General features: G+C 31.7%; 3 protein-coding genes and 1 long non-coding RNA gene across 5 annotated transcripts; 1 reads left to right on the forward strand and 3 right to left on the reverse strand.

The window, feature by feature from the left end:
• Nucleotides 1-3,625: 3,625 nt before the first annotated feature.
• On the reverse strand, nt 3,626-5,289 carry LOC101211855 (probable WRKY transcription factor 53). The gene is made up of 3 exons (XM_011653112.2): nt 4,841-5,289; nt 4,612-4,740; nt 3,626-4,437 (listed from the first exon to the last, which is right to left on the reverse strand). The coding sequence occupies exons 1-3, from the start codon at nt 5,200-5,202 to the stop codon at nt 3,828-3,830; spliced, it is 1,101 nt and encodes a 366-aa protein (XP_011651414.1). The 5' UTR covers nt 5,203-5,289; the 3' UTR covers nt 3,626-3,827.
• Nucleotides 5,290-9,324: 4,035 nt separating this feature from the next.
• LOC101208584 (RNA polymerase sigma factor sigE, chloroplastic/mitochondrial) lies at nt 9,325-13,691 on the forward strand. Of its 2 annotated transcripts, none has more exons than XM_011653111.2 (6): nt 9,325-9,479; nt 10,080-10,887; nt 10,985-11,131; nt 11,484-11,720; nt 12,359-12,622; nt 13,217-13,691. In XM_011653111.2, exons 2-6 carry the CDS (start codon nt 10,090-10,092, stop codon nt 13,412-13,414), a joined length of 1,644 nt encoding a protein of 547 aa, XP_011651413.1. In that variant the 5' UTR covers nt 9,325-9,479; nt 10,080-10,089; the 3' UTR covers nt 13,415-13,691. The 2 variants fall into 2 exon arrangements, with proteins under 2 accessions (XP_011651413.1, XP_031739380.1); XM_031883520.1 differs by lacking the exon at nt 9,325-9,479 and adding an exon at nt 9,494-9,991.
• A 2,454-nt stretch (nt 13,692-16,145) lies between these two features.
• Nucleotides 16,146-19,059, reverse strand: LOC101208823 (abscisic acid receptor PYL8). The gene is made up of 3 exons (XM_004149411.3): nt 18,614-19,059; nt 17,525-17,740; nt 16,146-16,882 (listed from the first exon to the last, which is right to left on the reverse strand). The coding sequence occupies exons 1-3, from the start codon at nt 18,737-18,739 to the stop codon at nt 16,670-16,672; spliced, it is 555 nt and encodes a 184-aa protein (XP_004149459.1). The 5' UTR covers nt 18,740-19,059; the 3' UTR covers nt 16,146-16,669.
• Nucleotides 19,060-21,386: 2,327 nt separating this feature from the next.
• Nucleotides 21,387-23,751, reverse strand: LOC101209231. The gene is made up of 3 exons (XR_968981.2): nt 23,383-23,751; nt 22,242-22,345; nt 21,387-21,655 (listed from the first exon to the last, which is right to left on the reverse strand). It is a non-coding gene; the product is annotated as an uncharacterized LOC101209231 (long non-coding RNA).
• Between the last annotated feature and the right edge of the window lie 611 nt (nt 23,752-24,362).

The following is a 24,362-nucleotide window of genomic DNA, read 5'->3' on the forward strand; positions in this document are numbered from 1 at the left end:
AATCTATGAAATAGTAGGATGACTCGAACAAAACTATTTTAAATTGTAGAAAAATATCACGATTTATTTACGATAGATCGTGATAAACTATTATATGTGTATCTAGATAGACATGAATAGTATCATATATCGTAGTTAAAAAAATAATATTTCATTATATTTGCAAATATTTCCAATAATTTATCTTTTGAAATAACTTTTAATATTTGATATTTGATATTTTATAAAGAGAAATTTATGAAATTTTTGTACAAAGGAGAGATGAGGTGCAATAGTTCATTTATCTATACAAAGCTTAAATAAATCTTACGAGGCAATCATTTTTTCAACAACTTTTTTGTCACGTTACAAGGCAAGTATTAGGTATGATATATAGGGTTCTATATCGAATTTCAATTTCTTTGTATTGGTTCGAATAATTGTTTAATCTCTTGGTGGACTTTAACAAATATTAGTGTTCGAAATCAATTGACAATGATGAAAGAAATAACTCATTTAACCAAATATATATAAAAGGTGTAAAGTTCTTCTATTTTTATGTAAGAAGATACAATCACCTCAATTAAGTAAGAATTAAATAACTTCGCCCTCATAAATTTTATCTAAAGAGATGTCATCTCAATAAGTAATTAGTAAAATGTACATTTTTAGAGTGTATTTTACCACATTGAACCATGACCAATTGATGCAAATTGAAAGATGTTGATGATACTCTCCCGTATTCGATAAATTATGGAAAATTTATATGAAAAAAGTTTGGCAAGCATGAGAGGTTGCAACATGGGTAAGAGTCATTAAAATATGGAAGTAATAATAATGAGTTTGATAAGAGACGAAGGTAGGGAAAGAATATAATGTAGGAAAAATGATGATGAATATAATACAGAACTGTCAAAATTAAAAGGAAAAATTAGTGGAAAGTAAAAAGATTCATTACTAACAAGGGGGTATAGATATATAACTAACTGTCAAGATCTCTCCCAATTTTCTTTAGGACTTAATTGGTTTCCTAACACTATAGATCATATGACAAACGTAAGTTTTCAAGTTTCAGTATATATGTTTGGAAGCAAATTTTTTACTGATTGGTCAAAATATGTTTGTGGTAAAAAAGAAAATTTAACTGTCAATAATTGGGTGCCAACTTTTGTTGGAAAAAGGAAGCTAAGTTTAGGTTGGCAGAGAGCAATTAACATAAAGGTGAATCTATGAGCAATATGCATATATATAGCCTTCTGTGTGTGTTTCTGTCAACACAATTTAATTTCCCCCCAAACCCTAGTGAAAAAAATATGTGGGCCTTTTAAAAATCAATAAAATTATAATAAATAAAGCTAACCTAAATCCTTATCTCATTGTCTTTTTTTTAAAAAAATGATTTTCTTTAGTTTTCAAATTCTTAAGTGTTTTGATTTTTTAAACAATATTGGAGAAAATAGTAGATAATGAATCTACTATTTGTTAAAGCATATATATAGTTCACCGTGGGAAAAAAGATGAGGGATGCAGTGAGAACAAATATAGAAGTGGGTATGTACATTATATTGAATTAAGCTATTAAATGTCAAAGCCTTTATAAGGTACAACCAATATATGATATGAAGTGAAATAACTATCTCCATCTCTATCTTTACTTTACCTAAGCTAGATTCTATGATATATATATATTTATAGGGTTATGTGGGCCAATGCCTATATTATATACCCTAAAATAAAGTATCAACTTTATATAATTTATATACACTATTATTTTTATTTCAATTATTTATTCATAATCTACATATTCTGTTTACAATCCTTTCTCCTTTTTGTTTGAATATTACGTTGATTTTTACATTTTCTTTACATTTTGAGAATACGTACGTTTCATGATAATCATTATATTGGTTTTGAAATTGTGTTTTCCTTTTAATTTACACTTTTTTTATTCATAATAGGAATGGTTTGAATAATTCATATCCCAAAATGAATTCATAAAACATCTCTAGAAACTAAATAAATAAAAACAAACAGATAAGTACATGTAGATTTTATAGAGAAGTAATGTTCTAACCTAATTAGCTTATTTAATTTTCAATTTTTCAAAAGATTATTAAAGAATCTTAAAAGCCTCGGTTTAGATCACAGTATAGATTTTGTTTTACGTTTTAAAGATTTATTGAATTAACAAAATCTATTTTTAGCATACCATCAGAATTTTTTTGTTTATAAAAATTATTTTTGGATGATGTGATCCAGACAAACTTGAAACAACATTTTTAGCATTTTTTAAATTAGAAAAATGTTAAAACTATAAACACATTTCAGTTTTTCTTTATATATTGCATTTGTTTACCACTAAAGATAAAGTTTTTTATTCCTAATTTGAATTTTGAAATTTAAAATGCAATATGGTTAATGGAGTTCTTTTTTTTTTTTTTTTTTGAGTTAATGAAGCTTCACATTGCATTTACAATTCTCAATTTCTTCCAATAAACAAAGTCCAGCAAACTTTTTTTTGTTAAAAAAAAAGAATATTAGAAATAAGAAGTGTGTAACAACTTTGAATTGAGAAAAGAAAAGAGAGTTGTGGCTTTTGAGTTTATCATTTGTATTTGAGCACATAAAAAGAACAAATAATGAAATTAGTAATTAATTATAAGGTAAGGAGCGTCAGTGATAATAATGTGTCAGAATCCGTACAACATCAATTTATTTACTTCTGATTTTGACAATACAAATAATAATAATAGAAATCCCTAAAATGGCCTTTGAGCCAAATATTTGTGTGGGTTTCCTCCTTGTTTGGCCCAAAACATAATGGACTCACAGCTCCATTATTATTGTAGATCTGTAGTGTTCTGTACTACTTTGTGGGCCTTCCTGGCCTCACCCAAACAAAAAAAAAGAAGTATTTATACAACAATGACAAATTTCCAAAGACAAATTTCCAAAGGTGGGTTCGATTGAAGATTTGTGAAAGGTTTGAGTCATTTTTTTTAAAGATAAAAATGATTAAATAAGTTTGGTGAAAATTTGGAAAATGATAGAATCTCGATCTAATTGTGTACCCAAAAATCCAAAACAGTCGATAAGTTAGAAAATTTTAACATTTAAAAAAAAATTTGATGGTTGATCATGTTCGAGAAAAATAATTTTACGAGTTTTAAAAATATGTGCTATTTTTTAAAATAAAAACCAAAAGTGTATTACTTTTACCAATTTTTCAATGGCAACAGTAGGATTTGGAGATCCAACCTTCAAACTCGGATTAGGTCAAGAGCTCACTTTACAATAATTAAAAAAAAGAAAGAGAGAACCACAAATTAGAATTTTACTTATAATAAGTTTTAAAATAATGATAATTATAATGAATAACAAATTAGAATTGTACTTCTAATAAGTTTTAAAATAATGATAATTATAATGAATAATAAGTTGAGGGATAATTATTAAGATTATAACAACATTTTAAGAAAATTGTAAATATAGTTAAATCTATCGACAATATTCTTTTATCGTCTAGAGACTCTGATGATATCTATAAATAATAGATCAGGTTGTGATAGATTCCGATAAACTTTGTTATATTTAAAACTAAATATCAACCCATATCGAATGGTTTCATAAATTTCACAAATAATTATGTTAACATTCTAAAAAAAATGTATTGCTATTCAAATTTTTGTAGAGATACAAACCTACATATCTTCAAACATGGGTAATAATCATTAAAAAAAAAGAAAAAAAAAGACAGTACGAAGGTTTTTCAAAACTCTATGAAGAGCTTCCAAAATTAGAAAATGAGGTTTCCATCATTGTTGAGTCTAACAGAACTGAGGGAGATTTTAGGAGAAGAAGTCTGTGTTGTCAAATGAAAAAGTTGGTTCCATTTGAAGTTCGCCAAAAGAGAAATCTAAGGCGGTAGTAGTTTGAGTGTTTAAAGCTGAAGTTGGTGAGGAAAAAATCTCACAATTGTTTGGCTGCAAATTATTCAAATTCTGATTCCCAACAAACCCTTCACTCAACCCACTTGATGAGGCAGAGAAATAGCTCAACCCAGAACCAGATGTTGTTGGGGACAAGAATGAAGAAAACTCCGCGAAGTTCACGTCCACAGTCGACGCTGAAGCAAACTCGACACGGTCATAGCTCAAAGGAGTTGTGTCAAGGTTTTGAGTTATAACTCTTAAGGATGACCATGAGTCCAAGAGAGCATCAGGTGCTGTTTGTTGGTTATGGGCCTTTTTTTGGTCAGTTAATTCTACTACTACACCCTGATTTTGTTGTTGAAACTCTGGTGTTGTTGTACATGGAGTGCTGAGGTTTGAAACTTGGCTGCAGCTATGCTTCCCTCTGTACGTTATTTCGAAGATGGTCGGGTCGTCGTCGGATCGTTGAACTTGTTTGGTTGCTAGACAACCTTGGAGGTTCCTGTGTGTGCATCTGTAATACCCTCTGTACGTCATTTGTCAACAAACACATTAATTCTAAAACCGCTTTTAAACTAGTGACTTAAAAGTATTATTAATATTATACCATTTAACATAGAACCTGACTAACCATATACAAATAATATACGTATATATAAATGAAAACCATTGTTTGAAAACAGAGGAAAAAGGGTTTGACCTTGGATGTTTGGCACCAAGAATCCCTTTTTGACCATATTTCCTCCAGGCAAATCCATCATCAAGAGACCCTTCAATGGCCATCCCAGGACTAACTTGGAATTTCTGTGTCCATGTTGGAAGAATGTTCCTGAAATTACATTAAAAAGAAGAAAAAAATCTCTCAACTTTACCAACAGTTTCTAATGGACAGAACAAAGAAAACAAGTTGTTTCTATTTTTCTGTTTACCTTTTGCGAAAAGAATTAGCATTGGTTAGATCAAATGGGTCTTTAAATTCACGGTCAGAATCTTCACTCCTTGGACTTCCACCATTGAAAGAGGAAGGAGATTCATACATTATTTGAACTCCGTATGAGTTAAGCAAAGACAGTGCCTTTTCATATGAACATATAATCTTTTGAACTAATAATTCACAACCATCACTTGAAGAAGAAGAAGAAGAAGAAGAAGAAGAAGCAGCAGCAGCAGCCATGGATGATGATGGTGTTGGTCTCACATTGAGTTGAATTTGGAGTTGCTTTGCTAATTCCATCCCTTTAAGTAACTCATTTTTTAGCTTGTTCTGATCCCATTCCCCAAAGTTCTCCATTCCTTATTAAAAGTCGTTGTGATATGAATATCCAAGGAAAAGAGAATGTGTAAATTGTGAAATTTGAGGAATAAAATGGTGTGGTATTTAAACCAAAGAAAAGGGATGGAGGGGGGGAGAGAGAGAGAGAGTTTGAATGAGTGATTAGTCTTTGGTCATAGATTCATTGCTTGTAAATTGATTTGTGAGAGATTATATTAGGTCCAAATGTTGACCAATTCCACTTTATATATATATAATATAAAACAGGGCAAATTAAACACAAAAAGTGAAATATTATGCTTTCCAAGTTTGATTAAAACAGTGGTTTTGTGGCTCATTGGTAAATTATGGTAAGGAATCGAAGAAATGATTCAAAGCCCCTTTCTCCACTATTCTTTCCATTTATTTGTACTAAATTATTCAATCACAAGTCATCACATCATAATTTATCTTTTTACTTTTTTTAAAAAATATCTTAATTTATCTTGTGTATTGGATGCAAATAAGTGCATCTCTAACACTACTTTTATTTTAATTTTTACTTTTTTTTAGTTCAAATACTTTTAGGTTTGATTTAAATTAACGGGTCCATGTAATTCTAAAATATATTTTTCGCTTTTGAACCTTTAAGAATAATTCATTATTTTTTTCAACATTATGACTCTCATTATATATATATAAAAGATATATATAAAGGATATATGAAAACAAACTTTAACTGTATGGTTGTTTTAAATGTAACATGAACGAAAGATCATAAAGAAAAGAAAGACAGAGGGAAGAAAGTGAAAGGAAGATTGATGAAATATACAAAGAAATGAAGAGAGAAGAGAGAAGAGAGAAGGCATAAACGCGTAAAGATATATATTTGTGTTCAATCAAACCCCTAAGGCCCTAAATTTTGAATTTGGTTGGGGAGCGATTTTGCCACTTTCTTCTTTCCCATATTAAACCTTCCCTTACGTCTCTATCCCTTGCCTCCTAAAATTCTACTTTAAAACCCTCTTTTCATAAACAGAAGTGTAGATTCAATTATTAAAATTTATCTATCATAAACTATACCACTACTAAAAATCTATAATCATTCATCATTTTTCTATATTTCAAATTATTTTAAAATGTTGTCATTCTCCGATTGTCGACTTTTTTATTTTGTTGATAAACTTGATACACATTATTGATATATATACACTTGATAATGACGTACTTAACTGGTAAACTGCTGCTAAATTTGTTAATGATTCACTTGTTTATATTATTGATACTTAATACATTTGATTGATATATTTGGTAATTATATATTTAACTGATACTCCTGATAAACTTTGATTATGATCATCATCAGCTCTTTTATAATAGTATATAATGTTGATACATTTAATTGATATACTGTTGATAAACTAGACTGAGTTGATGTACCTTAACTTATAATTGTACACTTAGATCAGGAAAAAAAGGAATGAACTTCATCTTTGCAGGCAACTGACTATCCCAAGGTCTCTCTTTCACCAACCAATACTCCTCCACAACATATGTTGTTGACCACCGCTCCACCTTCCTGCTGCTTATATTTTCATTCATTATCGCACATCCATTTGCACGCGCTTCTCTTTCTCTCTTTTAAAAATATGTAAAAACAACCATTAAAAATCCAAATTTGAAGTTTTTGTCATATTTGCAAGATGTCAAATATGAGTGACAACTACAACAAAATTACATATTCAAATGCGACTGATCATAATTTTTCTAAATTTAAACAAAACTCAAAACTTACAAATAAAATATTTAAGTCTTGAAATTTGGACGCCAAATTGTCACAAATAAAAGTGGAAAGATATCAACTTTGTACCACATTTATTGTGTAAAAAGAAAATAAAGTGAGTTAAATTAATTACCTCCAACCTTAATTTGGACAATCAAATTTAAACAATGTGCAATTTTGTTGAAGATACTCACTGCATTGATCACAATATAAATTTACCTTCCTAAATATTTATGAATTTCATTTTGATGTCAACAAATTTCTTGATATCAACAAACTTCACCATATTTTTAAAAATATGTTATGCACGTAGCATGGAAAAAATATCATATTAGAAAAAAAAATCAAATTTTGTCATTGATTATCCTTCCATTCAACTTAAACTATATCATTAGCAATTTTTAACAAAATCAAGTCATGTTAATTTATGTAAATAATGTTAGTCGATCATAACACACATACGCTTTTTATTATATTCATATACATTAAATGCTTTGTGTGTATATATATATATTGGACATTAAGGAATTCTTGAGCTCAAACCTATGACTCTGTCCTACAAAATTAAGAATGTGTAGATAGATATAATTGGGAGGTGTGATTCATGGCCCCATGCCATCTCATTAAAATTCTTAAGCTTTAAAAAACGTTCACACATTTGTTTTTCTTTTCTTAAAGAAAGCAATGACCAATGAGGTAGCATGTTTGAAAGCAGCCTAAAAATGTTCTTTAGTTAAAGCATAAATAATTCTATTTCTAATTTTATTAATATTATGGTAATAAAATACATTTTCCAAAAAAAGAAAAAAAAGAAAAAAGAAAAAAGAAATGAATTGAAGGTGTAAACGTGGACTAATTCAAATGCAAATAATTGGAAGGTAAAAAGAAAAGGTGAATCAAAAGGAGAAAGAAAATGGGAGAGAATAAGTGATGAAACTAAGAAGAAAAATAGTAAGAAATTAGAGAATCAACGAGTTGACTTATGGTTCTTTGTATTTTGTTTAAGCTAAGGCGTGTGGTGACCATTCTAATATCAAATCTCATTCTCCCTACTCTTTTCTTTTGTTATTATATTAATCTCTCTACTACACTTTCTTCTTCTTCTTCTTCTTCTCTCTTTATTTATTGTTTTTAAACATTTGTTCAAACACTTTCTTTTTATCATTATGCTTTTCACCAAATTTTATAAAACCTTCTTTTTCTAAAAAAATAATAGTACTAGAAATTCATGATGTAGTCCTTCTTCCCAACACCAACCAATGTGCATTCTAGTATAGGATCACTTCTTTTAACATAACTCTCATATATATTTATTATGAATTATAATATGAGCACATTCCCTATTTGAAAAGTTCAACTATTAATGGATACCACAACTATACTACTTTTAAGATGGATAATTAATGGTACGTTCAAAATTGTAAAAGATGATGCATATATCACGATCATCTCTAATATCTTGATTTCTAAGCTCTTATGAGTTACAATCAATTTTTGATGAAGTTGAATAGGAGTTTCTGCCTACTAAATATAGCTACTTCTATTTCTGTTGAGGCAAAGCTACTCATGAAAATATTATGTGTATAGCTATGGTATTTCTTTTTTCTTTTCTTCTTTTATGATCCATATGTATTGTTTTTTGTTTAAAATATTTGTTAAAAGAAAGTGAAAATTACTTACTAGACAATTGCATACTTATGTGCTGTTGGTCGAGGAACTATTATATAACCTAATGGCTCAACAAGATTCCAATACTTAGTTATCAATTAAAAAAAAACTCATAAATAAAACAAGTATTTTTCATTAATTTATTTAAGATTTCATTTTGATATTTGTAATTAGCAAGGAAGATTAAATTAATTATAGAATTGAACTAAACTAAGAAAATGAGGAATAGAAATCAGTACTTGAGAATTTAAGATTGCAATGTAATTAGTATGATGGTGTTATTAGAAAGTTTAAGATGGATAGGAGACCCTTATGATAAAATAATTTGTTTAAAATTAAAAATAGTTTGTTTAAAATTAAAAATAGTTTGTTTAAAATTAAAAAAGAATTTGTTTAAAATTGTAGACCATTCTTAAAATTGTTGAAGTAGGGTGAGAAAAATAAATTTAATTTATATGGTCGGCCATTTGAGCAACGTGTAGAGTCCAAAGCCATTACAAAAATTGGGTCCCAAAGTTAATAAGAACCACAAGTCTATCCATTGCATCATCCCTTTAAACTTCCCCTAAAATATCTTCTCCTCCACTCATCACCTGCCACGTACTATTCACTCTCTGCTCTGACATTTGCCACGTCACCCTTCACTCCACTTTCTCCACTTTCTCCACCGTTGATTCCTTCCTAAACCCCTCCTCCTCACCCTCCATTTCTCTCAATTCTAAACTTACATTGTTTTGTGGACACCAAAATTCATGTATTTAGGACACTGTCATTTTAAGCTTCTGCTCTCTCATTCTGCCAAACAAACCAAAAAGAACCATAATAATAATAAAAAAAATCTTTGCTTTTCCTTTATCTTTTGAAGGTTAGTGTTTCTCAACTTAGTTTTCTTTTCCTGTTTTATTTTGGATGAACCTGTTAGTATTCAATCTTCTGGTTGTTTTTTTGGGCAAATTTAGAGAATCTTGCTTTTTGTGTGAACCTTCTTCAACATGGGGGTTTTAGGTGCAAATGGTTGGATTATTGTGTGTTTATGAACATTGTCTCTTAGATTAGATCCCCCACAATAAACCTACATGTATAAACACCTAAAGTTTCAAGCTTTGTAATTCCCCAGTTTGTTCTAACCGTAAAGAAGATGAAGTTTGGGGGGTGAAAAGGACTTCTTTACGTTACTTTTAAGGAAAATGGTATTAGCTTTGTGCTAAAACTAACTACAAAAGGTGGTATTTCTTCTACCTGTGATGACTATTAGCTTGTTGTACCAAAATGGATGCTCTTAAGGATTTGTGCTAATGAATTGTTTGGTGATTCATCCCCAAGCGAAAATTTAGTCCTTTCCTTTCTGAAGACTTTTAGCCATTGTATTGTTTCGAGGTTAGGATTAGAATGATAAGAGTTTCATTTACCATTTTATTGTATGCTGCTGGAGCTTCTATATTGACTTCTTTTTCTTGTTTTTAAGGCTACTTGGTATGGGAGTTGTGACTGTTTCAAGCGCTGCAGCACGAACTCCTTTTCGGCTGGGTGTGAAATTTTCTAATCACAGTTCTACATTGAAAAGACCATCGATTGTTGCTTTTAAAGCAGATAAGCACACAAACACGACACTGGTCTCACCCCACGAGCAAGTAACATTGCCTGTGGAGAGTAATAACAGAAGGAAGAAAAGATCAGGAAATACTAGCAAACCGTTGAAGAGAGTTAAAGCTGTCCTTATAGATGAAGCTACTCCATGTTCTCTGGATTTGGATTACAATGAGGCTGCTGCTAAACTTGAAAACATTTTCAAGCTTAGCCCTATGACTGAGGATTCTGATAAGGAGTGTAAAGATGGCAGATCAAAAAGAGGACAGAAAAGGAGCAAAAAATCAGCCAATAGACCAGGTGATGGCATTGTCAGGAACCAAACTAAGAGGATTAAGCGACTAGATCTCGATAAAAGGATTGCATTGAAAAACAAAAAGGAAGGCAAAGCGGTTGCTTTATTAAGGAAACAAAAAGATACTAAAAATGAAGCTGATGAGATTGATGGTCTGCTATTAAATCTTGAAAAGAGGATAGCATTGAAAAGTAACAAGGAAGGAAAAGCGGTTCCTTCATTAAGGAAACAGAAAGAAACCAAAAATGAAGATGATGAGATTGATAGGCTTGTAAGAGACTACTCTGCTTCAACTGATTTGGTTAGCTTAGACTGGAAGAAAATGAAGATTCCTCCTGTTCTTCCTTCATCAGAGCATACCCGCTTGTTCAAGTTGGTCCAGCCAATGAAGGTGAGGGATAAGAATTTGAATGCAGGAAACTGATTTCAATGGAAGTTTGAATAAAAGTCATTCTTGTTCACTGTCAATTAACGTCTTCCTCTATCAGGCACTTGTTGAAGTACAAGAGGAGCTGCAGAAAGGGTTAGGAAGAGAACCAACTGAAGGGGAATTGGCAAATGCAACGAATATGAATGTAATTCAAGTAAGGAGACAACTGGAGGTCGGTCGTGCTGCCAGAAATAAGCTCATTAAGGTAAGAGTCACTTCATTCCCACAATTAAAGCATCATTGCTTCAGGCTTCCATGATACCATCACATCCTTCAAATGGCATACGAGGATATATACTCAATGCCTTTTCTATCCCATGAAAATAAGTTAATTTCAATTCTCATCCATCACCCATGGAATTTGTCAGAAACCTACAAGATTTTTATGATTGATATGTTTGCTTGCGATATTCTATGTAATCACTACCTAAGATAACCTATTGAAGAAAGTGCAACTAGCCTGAATATAGTTGTTATCGATTTGATATATATGTACATTGTACAGTGTCTACTGCAAAAAAGATGAAACTAATGGTTAGATTTTACATCTGTTGCAGCACAATCTACGCCTTGTATTATTTGTAATCAACAAATACTTTGAAGATTTTGCAAGTGGGCCAAAATTTCAAGACCTTTGTCAAGCAGGAGTCAAGGGACTCATTACAGCAATTGATCGATTTGAGCCAAAGAGGAAATTTCGGCTATCGACTTATGCTTTATTTTGGATAAGGCATGCTATTATCCGGTCAATGACTCTGTCAAGCTTCACACGTGTCTCATTTGGACTTGATTCGGTTAGTTCTTAGTCTACTTCAGCCTTTTCATTCCTCAACTTTTTATCACAGCAATGGATTACTTGCATTGATCAATCATCATTGTACTTTTCTCCATGACATCATATTATTGCTGCTAAATGTGAAACAAATAAAAGAAGTTATCTCGAATAGAGAAGAAACAGAGAGAAGGATAGCAAGGCAATATTTAAACTTTAAACTAAAATCTCATATTATGAGTTTGATCTTGACATCTCTATGAAATAATTACATAAGAAAAAAGAATAAGATACCGACGAAATCTTGAGGGTGTAGATTCCTGCTACCGTCTGAAGGGGAAGGAAGGTTTTCTATCCTTCTAGTTGTAGTTCAAAGGAAAAAAAAAAAAAAGACTCTTAAAGTTTTGAAGCTCTGCATTTCAACTGACTGAAAGTGCAATAAAATTCATGCCAGAGTAGTTAGAAATTTTAGGAAGCAAGCTTTACGATAAATCATTAGCTCAGATTGCAAGATTTCTTTTACAGGTTCATATTGGCATCAATTAAAAAGTTGAACTGAATCTCATTACTTTGTTATGGTTTAAATCTAAAGCATCTTCTAAATGATTTTTGGTGCGTATGATGGCATAGATTATTGAGATTGGACCTTTCTTAGTGCAGGTAAGAGTTGAAATTCAAAGAGCTAAACTTGAGTTATTATGTGAGCTTCATAGATTACCAACAGAGGGAGAGATAACTGCAAAAGTTGGCATCTCACAAGAGAGGTACCTAGAAGTAATGAGAGCTACAAAACCAGTTTACTCTCTCCATTCAAGGCACTCAACTACATCGGAAGAGTTGATCAATGGGATCACTGATGTAGAAGGCACGGGAGGTGACAACCGAAGGCAACCAGCTCTTCTGAGGCTTGCTTTAGACGATGTGGTAATTTTCTTGTACAAATCTTGTTAATACGTTCCCTTTCTCCTCCAAAGCACAACGTTTTTTTCCTTCTTTTTTATATATGCATTTGTTCAATTAATAGTACAGGACAATATTAAATTCTAAATAGACAACCACCGTGTATTGAACCCCCATTACCTCTTAGCTCTTTATCGAACTCAAACATTTTATTCACTACTAGTTCAACCCACGGTGGTTCCTTCTAACCACAATGTTAATCATCTTAAAAGAATGTTTGGATTTTGAACATAGCCGGAGATGTTTTCTTTCATATTTCTGCTAAATATTTATCACCCTTGTTTCCATGATTTAACTTGTGAAATATATCCGGTAAAAATGTATTCTCATCATGAATTAAAGGTGAAACGCATCTTACCGGTATGTTATACATCTATTTTGTTTGTTTGAGATGCAACTGATTTGAACAGCTTTTGGTAGATTTCTTAGGCATTGCAGACATGGGATTTTACTTTTAACTCAAAATTGTTGGGCGGATGGGAGCCGTTTTTCTTGAAATGTCATACATTGCTGATATTTATATTTTAATTAATAACATGTTCTTAAAAACTTTTCCAGCTTGATTCTCTTAAGCCAAAGGAGAGCTTGGTGATCAGACAGAGATACGGTCTCGATGGCAAAGGAAACCGAACATTAGGTGAGATAGCCGGAAATCTAAATATTTCAAGGGAAATGGTTCGAAAGCATGAAGTGAAAGCTCTCATGAAGCTGAAGCATCCTGCAAGAGTCGATTACCTTCGTAGGTATTTAATCTGAACGGATGAGAACATCATGCTTTGTTTCAATGATCTTGTACTCTGGATAATTTGTTATGGCCAAAACATCTCAAGGGGCAAGAGATTTGTACCATATATTTGTAACTACTTGAATATAGAAACCTCACACCATATGATTCATATTTTGAAGGACATTACAATTGGTAGCTCTGCTACTTTCTTTGTAGGAAGAAGAGAGTTTTATAGGAGAAAAATAGCGACCCCCCCTGTATACACAGTATTATGTTCTAGAAATATATTATACTGTTTACAAGTTACACCTCTGACTGCTTTCTTAGTTTCTACTGCAAAAAGGAACAAAGCAAGGAAAGCAGAACTAGTGGTTTTCACTTTCCAGTTTCATTTCTTCTTATCTTTAGAGGAAGAAACTTCGTTGGCTATCAGTATCAACACGAGAAAGGATACAACTTTTTCTTTTGGAAGAGATTTTATGGATACATTCAATATGCAGTCACATCATAGATATATCTAGAAGCTCAACCATTCTACAGAGACATTTAAAATAGGAAAACTAGTTTTTCCTGTTTCAAGACTGACCCTTTGTTCTCAAAATTCTGTTGAAATAGTTAGGATCAACAAAACAAATTAAGGGTCTGTTTGGTAACGTTCCCACGTCCCCGTTTTCTGTTTCTTGTTTCTTGTTTTCTGTTTCTTCTTTTTTAGAAGAAGGAACATGAATGTGTTTGATAACTGTTTATTGTTTCAACTATCATGGGTTAGTTAAAAAATTAAATAAGAGGTCATGAGTTCGATCCATGGTGGTCACCTACCTGGTAATTAATTTTCTATGAGTTTCCTTGACACTTAAATGTTGTAGGGACAGGTCAGGAAAGTGTTCGATTGTCGTACATGTAAGCTAGCCCAGACACTCACAAATATAAAAGAGAAGAAAAAGAAAAAAACTCACGGCTAAAACACATATGGAGGAAGAGGAAGAAAAAAGAAACCACCTAAAAAGTGGTTATTTGGGAAAAACAATGGAGATAAGAGAAAGAAAAAAGAAACCATGTGAAGAGTGGTTATTTGGAAAAGAAGATGGAAATAAGAGAAAGAAAAAGGAAATCACTAGTGGAGAAAAAAATCTATTTTTTTTCTTCCTAATAATTCCTAGGTTTCTATTTTTTTTAGAACGTTATCAAACAGGCTCTAACTTTTCATCTTATATCTAAATTATCAATTGTTTTGGATTTGATGTAATCTCACCCAAAATTGAGACTTTAGTTAGGTTTTTTCAAATATCACGTAATATACATGTACAATCTTGGTGTTGATCGTGTGGGAATGAACAGTTTGGATATAAACTGAAAAAATGAATTTTTATTCAAATTTTGGTGGTTGGTTTGAAGACATTGTAAATAAAGATGTTGGTAGTTGAGTCAAGGAAAATGATCTTTAAAAAGAATATCTTTAAAATTAAATCATCTTTGTATAGTTTGATACTTTTTGTTACGTCCCGCAATTAGATATATGTTCATAAATTACCTTTACGTTCAAATCTTAAGTGAGAATTTTGAAGATACTATAGAAAGTATTAAATTTATAACCTAACACATTGTTTGAATCTTACGATATTGAGATTGAGAGAAATGATTTATCTTCTCCATGGTTGAAACTAAACCAACCTCAAAATGTAGAGACGAAAATGGTAATATTGTAACCTTATTATTATATTTTGATTTTGTTGGATGGTTATTAGGAGACAGGGTTTTGAATCTAGATCTGACCTTTTTGGATTGAATACAAGCAATCTCTTATGTCACACAACTCCCTTGATGGATTTTCCTACTGAAAGGGAAGTTTGTTGAGAATATGGAATATGAAATCTACACTTCACTCTTCTTTCCCTTTCCGGAAGACAAAAAATTACTTCTCAATAAAGCTTCATGAATTTCTCTGTTTCATCACTACTTATGCTACCAATACCTCTTTAAATAATAATGGAGCTCAGATTCAAAACAATTACAAGCCTTGATTCCATCGGTGAAACTTGAATGCTTATATATTTTCTCATATAGGCTTGAAAAGTTTTGCAAAATAAAGAGATTTCCTATTGAATTTCATACAAATATCCATGCATATGTTGATATATCCGTAAATCAAAGGGTTTGATATCAATATTAAACATCCAAGGATATATCCAACATCTTTTATAAATGCTAAAAAAAAAAGAATTCATCATCTATTTAGTGTAATATGGATGGAAATATTTATAACTATATTCATTTACTTAATTATTAATCAAAATAAATTTTATAAATTTTGTGACTTTGAAATGTAGGTTGATATCGATATATCTATAAAATAGAAATCTCGATATCAACATCATCCATATTTTAATCCATGAAAATATCTAATTCAACATCTCACCACTTCAATCAATGTCAACATTTTCAACTATGGTCAAAGATCAATATCCATCAACATTGAATTTAACAACTACATAAGCCTTAGCCTCTCATACATACCTATTATGTTTAAAATCAAATCAGAGGTCAGAACGCACGGATCATAAGCTACACATGCCTAAACCTAAGAACCTATTTCGTTAGGAAAGCACATACTCGAAGTTACCAACTCCATGAATCCAACATTCTAAACAACAGTTGCATATTTGGTAGTAGACCAACCCACTTTCCTGCTTGCAAGAGTATTTAGGATCTTTTCATCATTTTCTAACAGTTTTCAACATGATTTGATGAAGAAACCTATCGTCAAATCAAAGAAATGTCAAATATTTTTTTTATGTTTATGTGGCCCTGATTTCCAGATAGTTACAAGCATGGTTATATAACTCCAACCAACATTACGTGATAAGTAAAATATCCAACAATAGACGGACAATACTTAAATCAAGACCTAGTTTCACTATCCGAAACTAGCAACCAAAATAATTAACCAGTAAACTCATAAATGTCTCATTGTGCGTACAACCATAAATCCTACACTACCTAGCCAAAATCCTGGAAACGAAGCAAGGGGTACTTCTATACTTCTTATTCTTGAATGGGTGTTGAATTCCTTTGTAAAGACGGGTACTTCAACCATGGAAGACAGCAGCCTATAATTTAAACACAATTAACCAGCAAAGGGAGTAAGTGTGAAATGTGTATTGAGAGAGTAGTATTACTTCCAGTCTGGCTCCATAACAATGTAGATCCAATATGCCTTGGTGTGTAATATCACAGCAAGTCTCATCCCCACCCTTTTCCATCCAGACAATCTTTAAGGATTTCTCTTAGACTATAGGCTCGGTCCAATCCTGAATGGCAAGCCCTTCTGAGACATCAGCTAGAGATTTGAGATTGCATTTGATCAATGTCTCTACAACGAAGCAAGTCTCATCCTTTGTGTTTCCTTCAGGAGTGTCCACCACGAATGACTCAACAACGAGAGTCCCAGGCCTTCCTTCTATGATTTCTGAATGAAGGGAGATAATTGAAGAGTAGTTCTGGAGAAAAGGCAAAAAAGTTGGTTGGATTAGGCATGATATGGACCAAAAATCAGCAATTGCAGTGAAGGTGTTTGATCATGCACCATCTCACTTGGTGATTTTACTAGCCTTGTTCTACGCAATCTTATAGGAAATAAAGGGTGATGATTAGTTTCAGTAAGTGTTGTCTTCCCAAGACAGCTGCAAATTGTTCAAATTCCTAATTCGAATGTGTAAAATTCAGCGGGCCTATTTGAGCCACAACTACCCCCCCAAAAAAAAAAAATCATAAAATGGGAGAGAATCAAATTACCACCTGGTCACTTGACTATGTTATTTAGCCTACACCATTAAAGTAACAAATCAAGAATGTTCAGAGAATTGAATTGTTCAATTATGTGGAATTTCATCATCTGTTAAGAACATTTGCAATTCCCCAAGTTTGATAGAACCATTACTTTACCAACTAATTCTCAGTTAGGCAACCTGAAGTTCCTCACACAGATTTGGTAGAAGTGTTGTCAGGACTAAATTTGGTAGACAATGCACCTCATGAATACGAATAGCACATGAGAACAATTTAATTGAGAAAAAATATTTGTGTGTCAATACCCCATTCTTAGTAAATTGCAATCACACAGAGGAAAAAAAGAAGCATACCCTAAGCCTGTGATCACCACCAACTATCCTGATGCTAAGGATATGTTTATCATCATCAAGAAGTTCCAACCTTTCGGTGCTTGTGGTGGCTGGGAGCCCAGACTTGACATCAACTTCTCTAAGACTTCCAATCTCAAGATTCCCCTGCACTACACACCTGCTTATAAATGGCTTGTATTTTTGGGGTTGATCAAATCTTCTCACCAAAGACCAAACCTGATGAAAATTAAATTAGAACGTGCTGTTCCCAGCAAATCCAGTTGCACTTGGTAGGAATATTGAAATAACCAAATTCCGAAAAAAGAAAAAAGAAGTTTAGGACAGTTCTAAATTAGTTTAAAATTGATTCTCTCCAAGTTTTGTTTCACTTTTTCAATTTTGAGTATAGTCTTTCAGTTTGACATATTTCCAGAGTCCCCATATGCGTAGTATTGCGTATTGTCCAATGTACTAGTGATAATAAACCACAAACCTCGCAAGTTAGTAAAAATGAATTGAAAAGAAAAGGTTTGGCTCAATACTCCTAACTAGTTTAGCTGAGCTAAAACCTCTATTTCTTCACAACAATAAATCCTTTTCAAATACTGAAACAGTTACATAATCAAAATTTTGGCAACATAGTTCACCTAACAGCACAACTATCAGACTACAAAAACAAGTAAACAAGCAATAGATCTATGGTTATGCTCATTTCTGAGAACAGAAAAAGGCGACCGCTAACAAAGTGAAGGAAGGAAAGTTTTGCTGGAAATAGATTCACCTTAAGCGACGAACTTAAATTTTTGTTTTACGACTTGTAGTGATTTAGCCAGACTATTTGAACACAAGAAATTAAAGGATTATAATCACTGTCGATTATTCGGTACAAACAGAGGAAAAAAAAACACACACACACACAATGGATCATTAATGTAAGCACAAAAACACAAAACAATGGAAATACCCCGTAGATCTCCAGTAAACACAGAAAAAAAAAGGAAGAAAGAGTAGTGGTTCGATCCAACCAGGAATTGACATTAAACAATCAAGAAATAATAGAGAAAGAAGAAGAACACATAGAAAGAAGGGAAGGGAAGAGAGGAGTCTCACAAGAGGAACAGGAGCTTTGATGTGCTTGATTAGCACGGAGCTGCACTGATTGTCAGCAGGGTCATGCCTGTGATGCCTCCTAATACACTCCCTCTCCAAGCTGGTAAATCCAGCAGTACCACTCATTATGGAAAAATAGGTGAGGTAGAAGAAAAGCCAGAAATAAAAAGAGGGTGAAACCTAAAAAGGGGAGGTGGTCATGGGTATTGGTAAAAGGATGGGAAAGTGTGGAGAATTGGAAGTAGGAAGCATTAGAATTAGGAAAGGTGAGGGGGTGAGAGGAGTTCCGGCGAAAGGTCAGATGACCGGAGAGGAGAGAAGGACGGCGGAGAAGGTCGTCATTGAGTTGCCTGATGAAGAGGGAAGAGGGAAGGAGACAAGAAATATAACCTCACGTTTCTCAATCATCCTCATCGCTTCAAAATATAAAAAAAGAAAGAAAAACCCAACAGCTAAAAGTTTAAATATTTATTATTATAAAGATACTGAAGCAATAAAATCTTGGGATAAACTTATAACTTCTACCCAATAATCTTGGACTCTAAATATTAATATTATTTTTTTAATATATATATATATATATTCAATTGTTTGTTTATTTTACAACTTTTCATTTTTCTTTTTTAATTTCTTTTTTACTTTTATCTCTCTCTTTCACATGTTTTTTTTTTTTAAATCACCTATTTTCCATACAACCTTAATCTTACTTTTATCACTTTTATAAAAACAAAATAATATTATTAAAAGAAAACAATTATTTAATAGCATCTTAAATTCATTTATATCTTATACATTTTATTATTCAATTGTTCAATCATAATTTATGAAACTTTTTTACATTTTCTTTTAGCTATTTCCAAGAACAAGTGCATTGTGTTTTTTAAAGAATGTAAAATATTTTGTTATATGAGAGGATTAGAAGGATAGTGGTAATAATAAGGCTTAAAAGATGGAGCCATCATGAGGTTGACAAAAAAACCTACTAAATATGGTAAGCATGGCCGAGTGATTTTCCTCATTTTTTTAAAAAAATATGAACTTTTGTTTTTATTAAAACTTAAAATATTGTTACTTAAAATCTTGTTTTTCACGAAAAAAAAATATCAAATTTGCTATTGATTAGAGTTGTCATTTTTTTGAAAACAACCCTTGAAATATATAGTTCTAATAAAATAATTATTACTAACTTTAGGGCAATTTGATTTTACTTTTACTTTTTCACCGAATAAAATTTAGGAAGGATTTCAAAATGAACTTTTCTAGTGTCTACCGCACTTTATAAGTTAGATTCCAACAAAACGTGAGAGCACAATCAGAACCTTGTTCTTCAAAGATGGATACATCGAGTAAAATTCTGATCTCTAATCTTTCGAAAAAGAAATATTGTTTGCATTTTATTATTATACCGAATAAGTTTCATGGTAGTAGTGTAAAATTGAGATGTTCAATTGTCCAAACTATCGTCCAAATATGAAATAAAACAATAATTCAATGATATATGGTGTTTTTTCTTACATATTTGACCATTTCTATTAAATAACAAAATCAAGAAACTTAATACGTTAAAGGGTGAAATTATTAACATTTTGAAACAAAAATAATTAAGAGCCCAAATTGAAAATGACTTAAATCATAATGAAGTAAAAGGCTTAGGGAAATGGCATTTCACAATATTTACTTCTTCTGAAAAAAATGCATCCCTAAATATCAGCACCCCATCAATTTTCCTCCCTCCTCCCCCTTTTTCTTAATGATTTAAAAACTTTCCTAAACTCAATTTAGAGTGATTCAATGTCTAAGTGATCAGATTAAGATAATAGGAATTTTGGAGTGAAAATGGTAGGTTTAGTTGAAGAAAGTTGGCTTTTCTTGGAAGAAAAGAAGTACAAACTGCCAAAAGAAAGCATGGCTTTTCTCATCTATCATTGTCAGCCAATGACATTAGGGAAACAATTCCAAAAATAGTCCAAAAACTCATCCAATTTGACCACTAAACCTATAATAATAGCCAATACAAACTTCAATTTTTGTAGTCTTTTCCCAATTCTCAAAGTTCATGTACACGCATCATTATGTTCAACGCCAAACTCTTTCATTGGTCCTTCCAAAACCATGACTATCAATCCAACCAATAGCCTTCTGAAGGCTTTATTGGGACTGCTGAAATGATCAAACTTATCCAAAACAGTCGCAAACAAAATATCACTTCTCCAAAAAGCCAAACGTTTGCACTGCCAGTGCCAGTAATTAAAAGAAAGAAATAAAGAAAGAACACTACTTTACCATTTTTTCTATTTTCCATGGATCTACAAGAAGGTTTGAAAACTTTCCTTCAATTCTTAAACTCAACTCCAAGTTTAGGGATTTTGTACAGAGATTCTCAATTCTTTTTCTTCATTTTTCTTCAATTTTCTTCTATAGAGGCAGGTGAACATCATTTTCATAAAAAGGCAATAGAAGCATTTCTCACCAAATTAAGCAACTAAAAGCCATTAATCTAAAAAGGTAAACCCATGTTCTTCTGTTCAGAAATTACCTTATGAGATTCCCAAGTTTCATAGAGTTACAGAGTACCCATGTGGGTGGAGTGAAGAACCTACCTCCCTATGTATGACAAGTGTATAATTTAGCTCAATTTACAGCAATGATTTCAAACAAGAGTACCTTCCTACAAGCTAGAAAACAAGTCAATTCAGAATGTTTGTTCCTATTTTGCCAAAATAATAATAATAATAATAAAATCTGGCCAATATGTTCTGGTCTGAGTCCCAAATTAGATTCTTCAAAAAAGCATCCATTCCTTTTACTTGGCCCATGGTTTTTTAATACAAAAGCTACCAATATGTTAAGTTTCTCCAAAAATTCACAATTGCTTCAAATATCAGCTGATGAGAATCTTCTACATAAGGAATGCTCATTAATTTTAATATATAACAGAAAGGTGCTTCCAAAGCTATTGGATGCATCTTTAAACCCAGTGCAATTTGTCTCTTAGTGTAGAATATCATATTTTCCAAACTATTATTGCCGCTGCCTTGTCCACTAAAATTGAAAAGATCACAATTCATTAACAAGTAGGTACCTTAATGTTATTGTAGAATGCAATCACATATTCCACGAACATTTGCCTCATTTCAAAACGTGTTCAGGCAAACAAGAGTTAAATCACAAGCTAACGTACTAGTGGAGTGTAATAAACTTCAAACTCCAAATGGTTCATTTCACGTGGGTTTCTCTTGCATCACTTAATTAACGATCAAAGGACTGCTGAACAAAAGTTTAGTGAAAACATGTTTTGACTAACTAGTCTTTAAATTTATGTTTTCCCTCATTTTCCATAGTTGCTTTTCATTATTTAGAAACATTTATTTTCCATAAAATCAGAACATGGTTTCTTTTACCAACCACTCTAGTATAAATTTTATAACAATTTCAAAAGCAAGTATATAAAACTATTTTGAATATCTCCCAAAGAAGTCTTATTCTCTTTTCTTTCTTTCATTGATTTTAGTGCAAAGGTGGCTCAAGGTAATCCGTGAACAAAAAGAATACCATATCAGTACTTTACTTTAAAATATGATATCATTGGTAAGGTATTTCTATATTTATATAATATAAAGAAAACTACCAGAATCACTTAGCTCCATCATTCTCCAAATCTTTGATATCAGTATCAATGAAAGTACCAAGCAGTAGAAGTCTCCTAAGGCCTTTATCTTTTAAAATCAAAACCTGAGTAGAAGCAGAGTAGTTTAATTAGTGATATGAATCATCCAATCTTAAAGTTTTAAGTCAAAAGACACCCATTTCTATTTGCTGAGACAGAATCGAACAACCAAGGAGTTCCTAAAATACAGCATCCAATAAACTTAAATACCATGAAAGAAACTGGCGTTTGTCAATTTGTTGGACAAGTCTTTTCACAGGAGAGACTCAATGCTAGGAGTTTAAGAAAAAAAATCTTAAATCTCACTTTTTTTTTTTTTGCCAAATGTCAAATAATTAGATAAAACACAAAAGGTTCTCCTCTGAGAAGAAGACACTTACTGACTACTCTGAGTTATCTACGAGAGCTTTTATGGATAAAAGGAATAACGTTTAATATGTAAAGAAAAGCCCACAGAAAGAATCAAAAACCTTCAATTAACCTTTATGCAGAACCAGGGATTCCACCAATATCCATCATTGTTTAAACTTTCTTTTCAACCAGCAAAAATATCACCCTATTGGATAGATAATCAAGCAAAAGTAATAAAACAATCACTTTCTATGGCAAAGAACAGAACAATTAATCTGTATTTTCCCACATAAAGCATCTCCTCATAAAAAAAAAAACTTAAGAAAAAAAAAAAGGTTTATCCTTTGGATTAAAAAAGTGATAGATACCCAATCAATAGCATAAAGGGGGACTTAAAGGGTATTGTTCTTTTCTTCCTTTTGGTTTTTGTCCTTTTTCTCTTTGATTTTCATCTTTACTTTGGAGGCTCACATCCTAATCAAAGAGTAGGGCAAATCATTCGAGAATTGGAATATTCAGTTCATAAAAAGAAATCGAGTACTCCAACTATTCATTCAGAAGAAAATATGTAAATATATAGAAAGGCAGCCGCTAAAACCCCACCCCTTCTTTATATACTCCAGGACCATTTTCTTCTCCACTTTATTCCCGAAATTCAAATTCCGAATACTTATCGACCTTTAGATCCATACAAATGGATTGATTGTATCAGAAACAAAATCTTTCGTTCTCTTATAAAATTGAAGACTACCTTGCGAATCGCGATATGTCGTTTCTCATCAGAGTGGTGCCTGTGGCGAGGCTTGTGAAAGATGAAGATCCGCAAATTCCTTTGCCCAGAAATCAGAAGTTGATGATTAACGATAACAAGTGAAGAGGAATTGAATCGTCAGGGTTGCCGCGTTTGATTCTTACAAGTGAATATAAAGTACTGAATCTTATGAACATGGAGCTTCGCGCTAGACCAGATTGAATTGGGCTGGCCCATTGAAAAACAGCCCATTTTGAAATTCAGTGGCTTTGATAAAGAAAAATATTAAATTCAGTTAAATAAATAAATAATACACTATGTCTATTTTCAATTCTTGCTCCATATATTTTAAATTTCTACCACCATATACCATTTTATTTTCTTTTCTCTCCTTATATCTTATTTAACTCTCTCCATAGTGAAAATAAGTGTTAGCTATCGAGAATGATAACAAAAGGGAGTATCGAGATGAGCGAGAATAAGTAATGATTATCGAGCTTCAAGCTAGACCATACCACACGTATTTTACAATGTCTTGTAATTTCACCATGTGATAATAACTTTATAAAAAGTTGGTCTTTTATCATTTGGACTTTATAAAATAGTCGTTATGCGAGTTTTCTCCTTTTTATTTATTTTATTTTTTTAAGCTTTTATAGAGCTATCTTCTTAGTATAAAAGGTACAACTTGTTGTGTGTAATAGCTTAATAACTTGCACGTTGCTAGTAATATTTAAAATAGTAACATGTGAAAACGTATAAACAAACTTGTTAAGTTAACCTAATGAATTTATCGATGTTTTTATTCGTTTAATTACTTATAATTAGTCTAATTTTAAAATATTTTTTTAAATAAAATACAAATTACATCATTATCATTACCGAACATGGTAACTTGGTATAAGATGAATGTGCATATCAAAGTTAAAATATTTGTGTTTTTTTTAAAGTATAAAGTTACTTCTTCAATTATTTTTTTA

Source organism: Cucumis sativus, chromosome 3 (genome assembly GCF_000004075.3).
Source record: "Cucumis sativus cultivar 9930 chromosome 3, Cucumber_9930_V3, whole genome shotgun sequence".
Classification (NCBI taxonomy): Eukaryota; Viridiplantae; Streptophyta; class Magnoliopsida; order Cucurbitales; family Cucurbitaceae; genus Cucumis; species Cucumis sativus.

Coding starts and splice junctions, on each gene's coding strand:
- LOC101211855 (XM_011653112.2), bottom strand. CDS start 5,202: ATGGAGAACTTTGGGGAATGGGATCAGAACAAGCTAAAAAATGAGTTA. Junction 4,741..4,840: donor GCTAATTCTTTTCGCAAAAG/GTAAACAGAAAA, acceptor ATGTAATTTCAG/GAACATTCTTCCAACATGGA. Junction 4,438..4,611: donor CTTGGTGCCAAACATCCAAG/GTCAAACCCTTT, acceptor AATGACGTACAG/AGGGTATTACAGATGCACAC.
- LOC101208584 (XM_031883520.1), top strand. CDS start 9,888: ATGCTCTTAAGGATTTGTGCTAATGAATTGTTTGGTGATTCATCCCCA. Junction 10,888..10,984: donor AGTTGGTCCAGCCAATGAAG/GTGAGGGATAAG, acceptor TTCCTCTATCAG/GCACTTGTTGAAGTACAAGA. Junction 11,132..11,483: donor CCAGAAATAAGCTCATTAAG/GTAAGAGTCACT, acceptor CATCTGTTGCAG/CACAATCTACGCCTTGTATT.
- LOC101208823 (XM_004149411.3), bottom strand. CDS start 18,739: ATGAGTGGTACTGCTGGATTTACCAGCTTGGAGAGGGAGTGTATTAGG. Junction 17,741..18,613: donor TCAAAGCTCCTGTTCCTCTT/GTGAGACTCCTC, acceptor AATTTTCATCAG/GTTTGGTCTTTGGTGAGAAG. Junction 16,883..17,524: donor GTGGTGATCACAGGCTTAGG/GTATGCTTCTTT, acceptor CCTTTTCTCCAG/AACTACTCTTCAATTATCTC.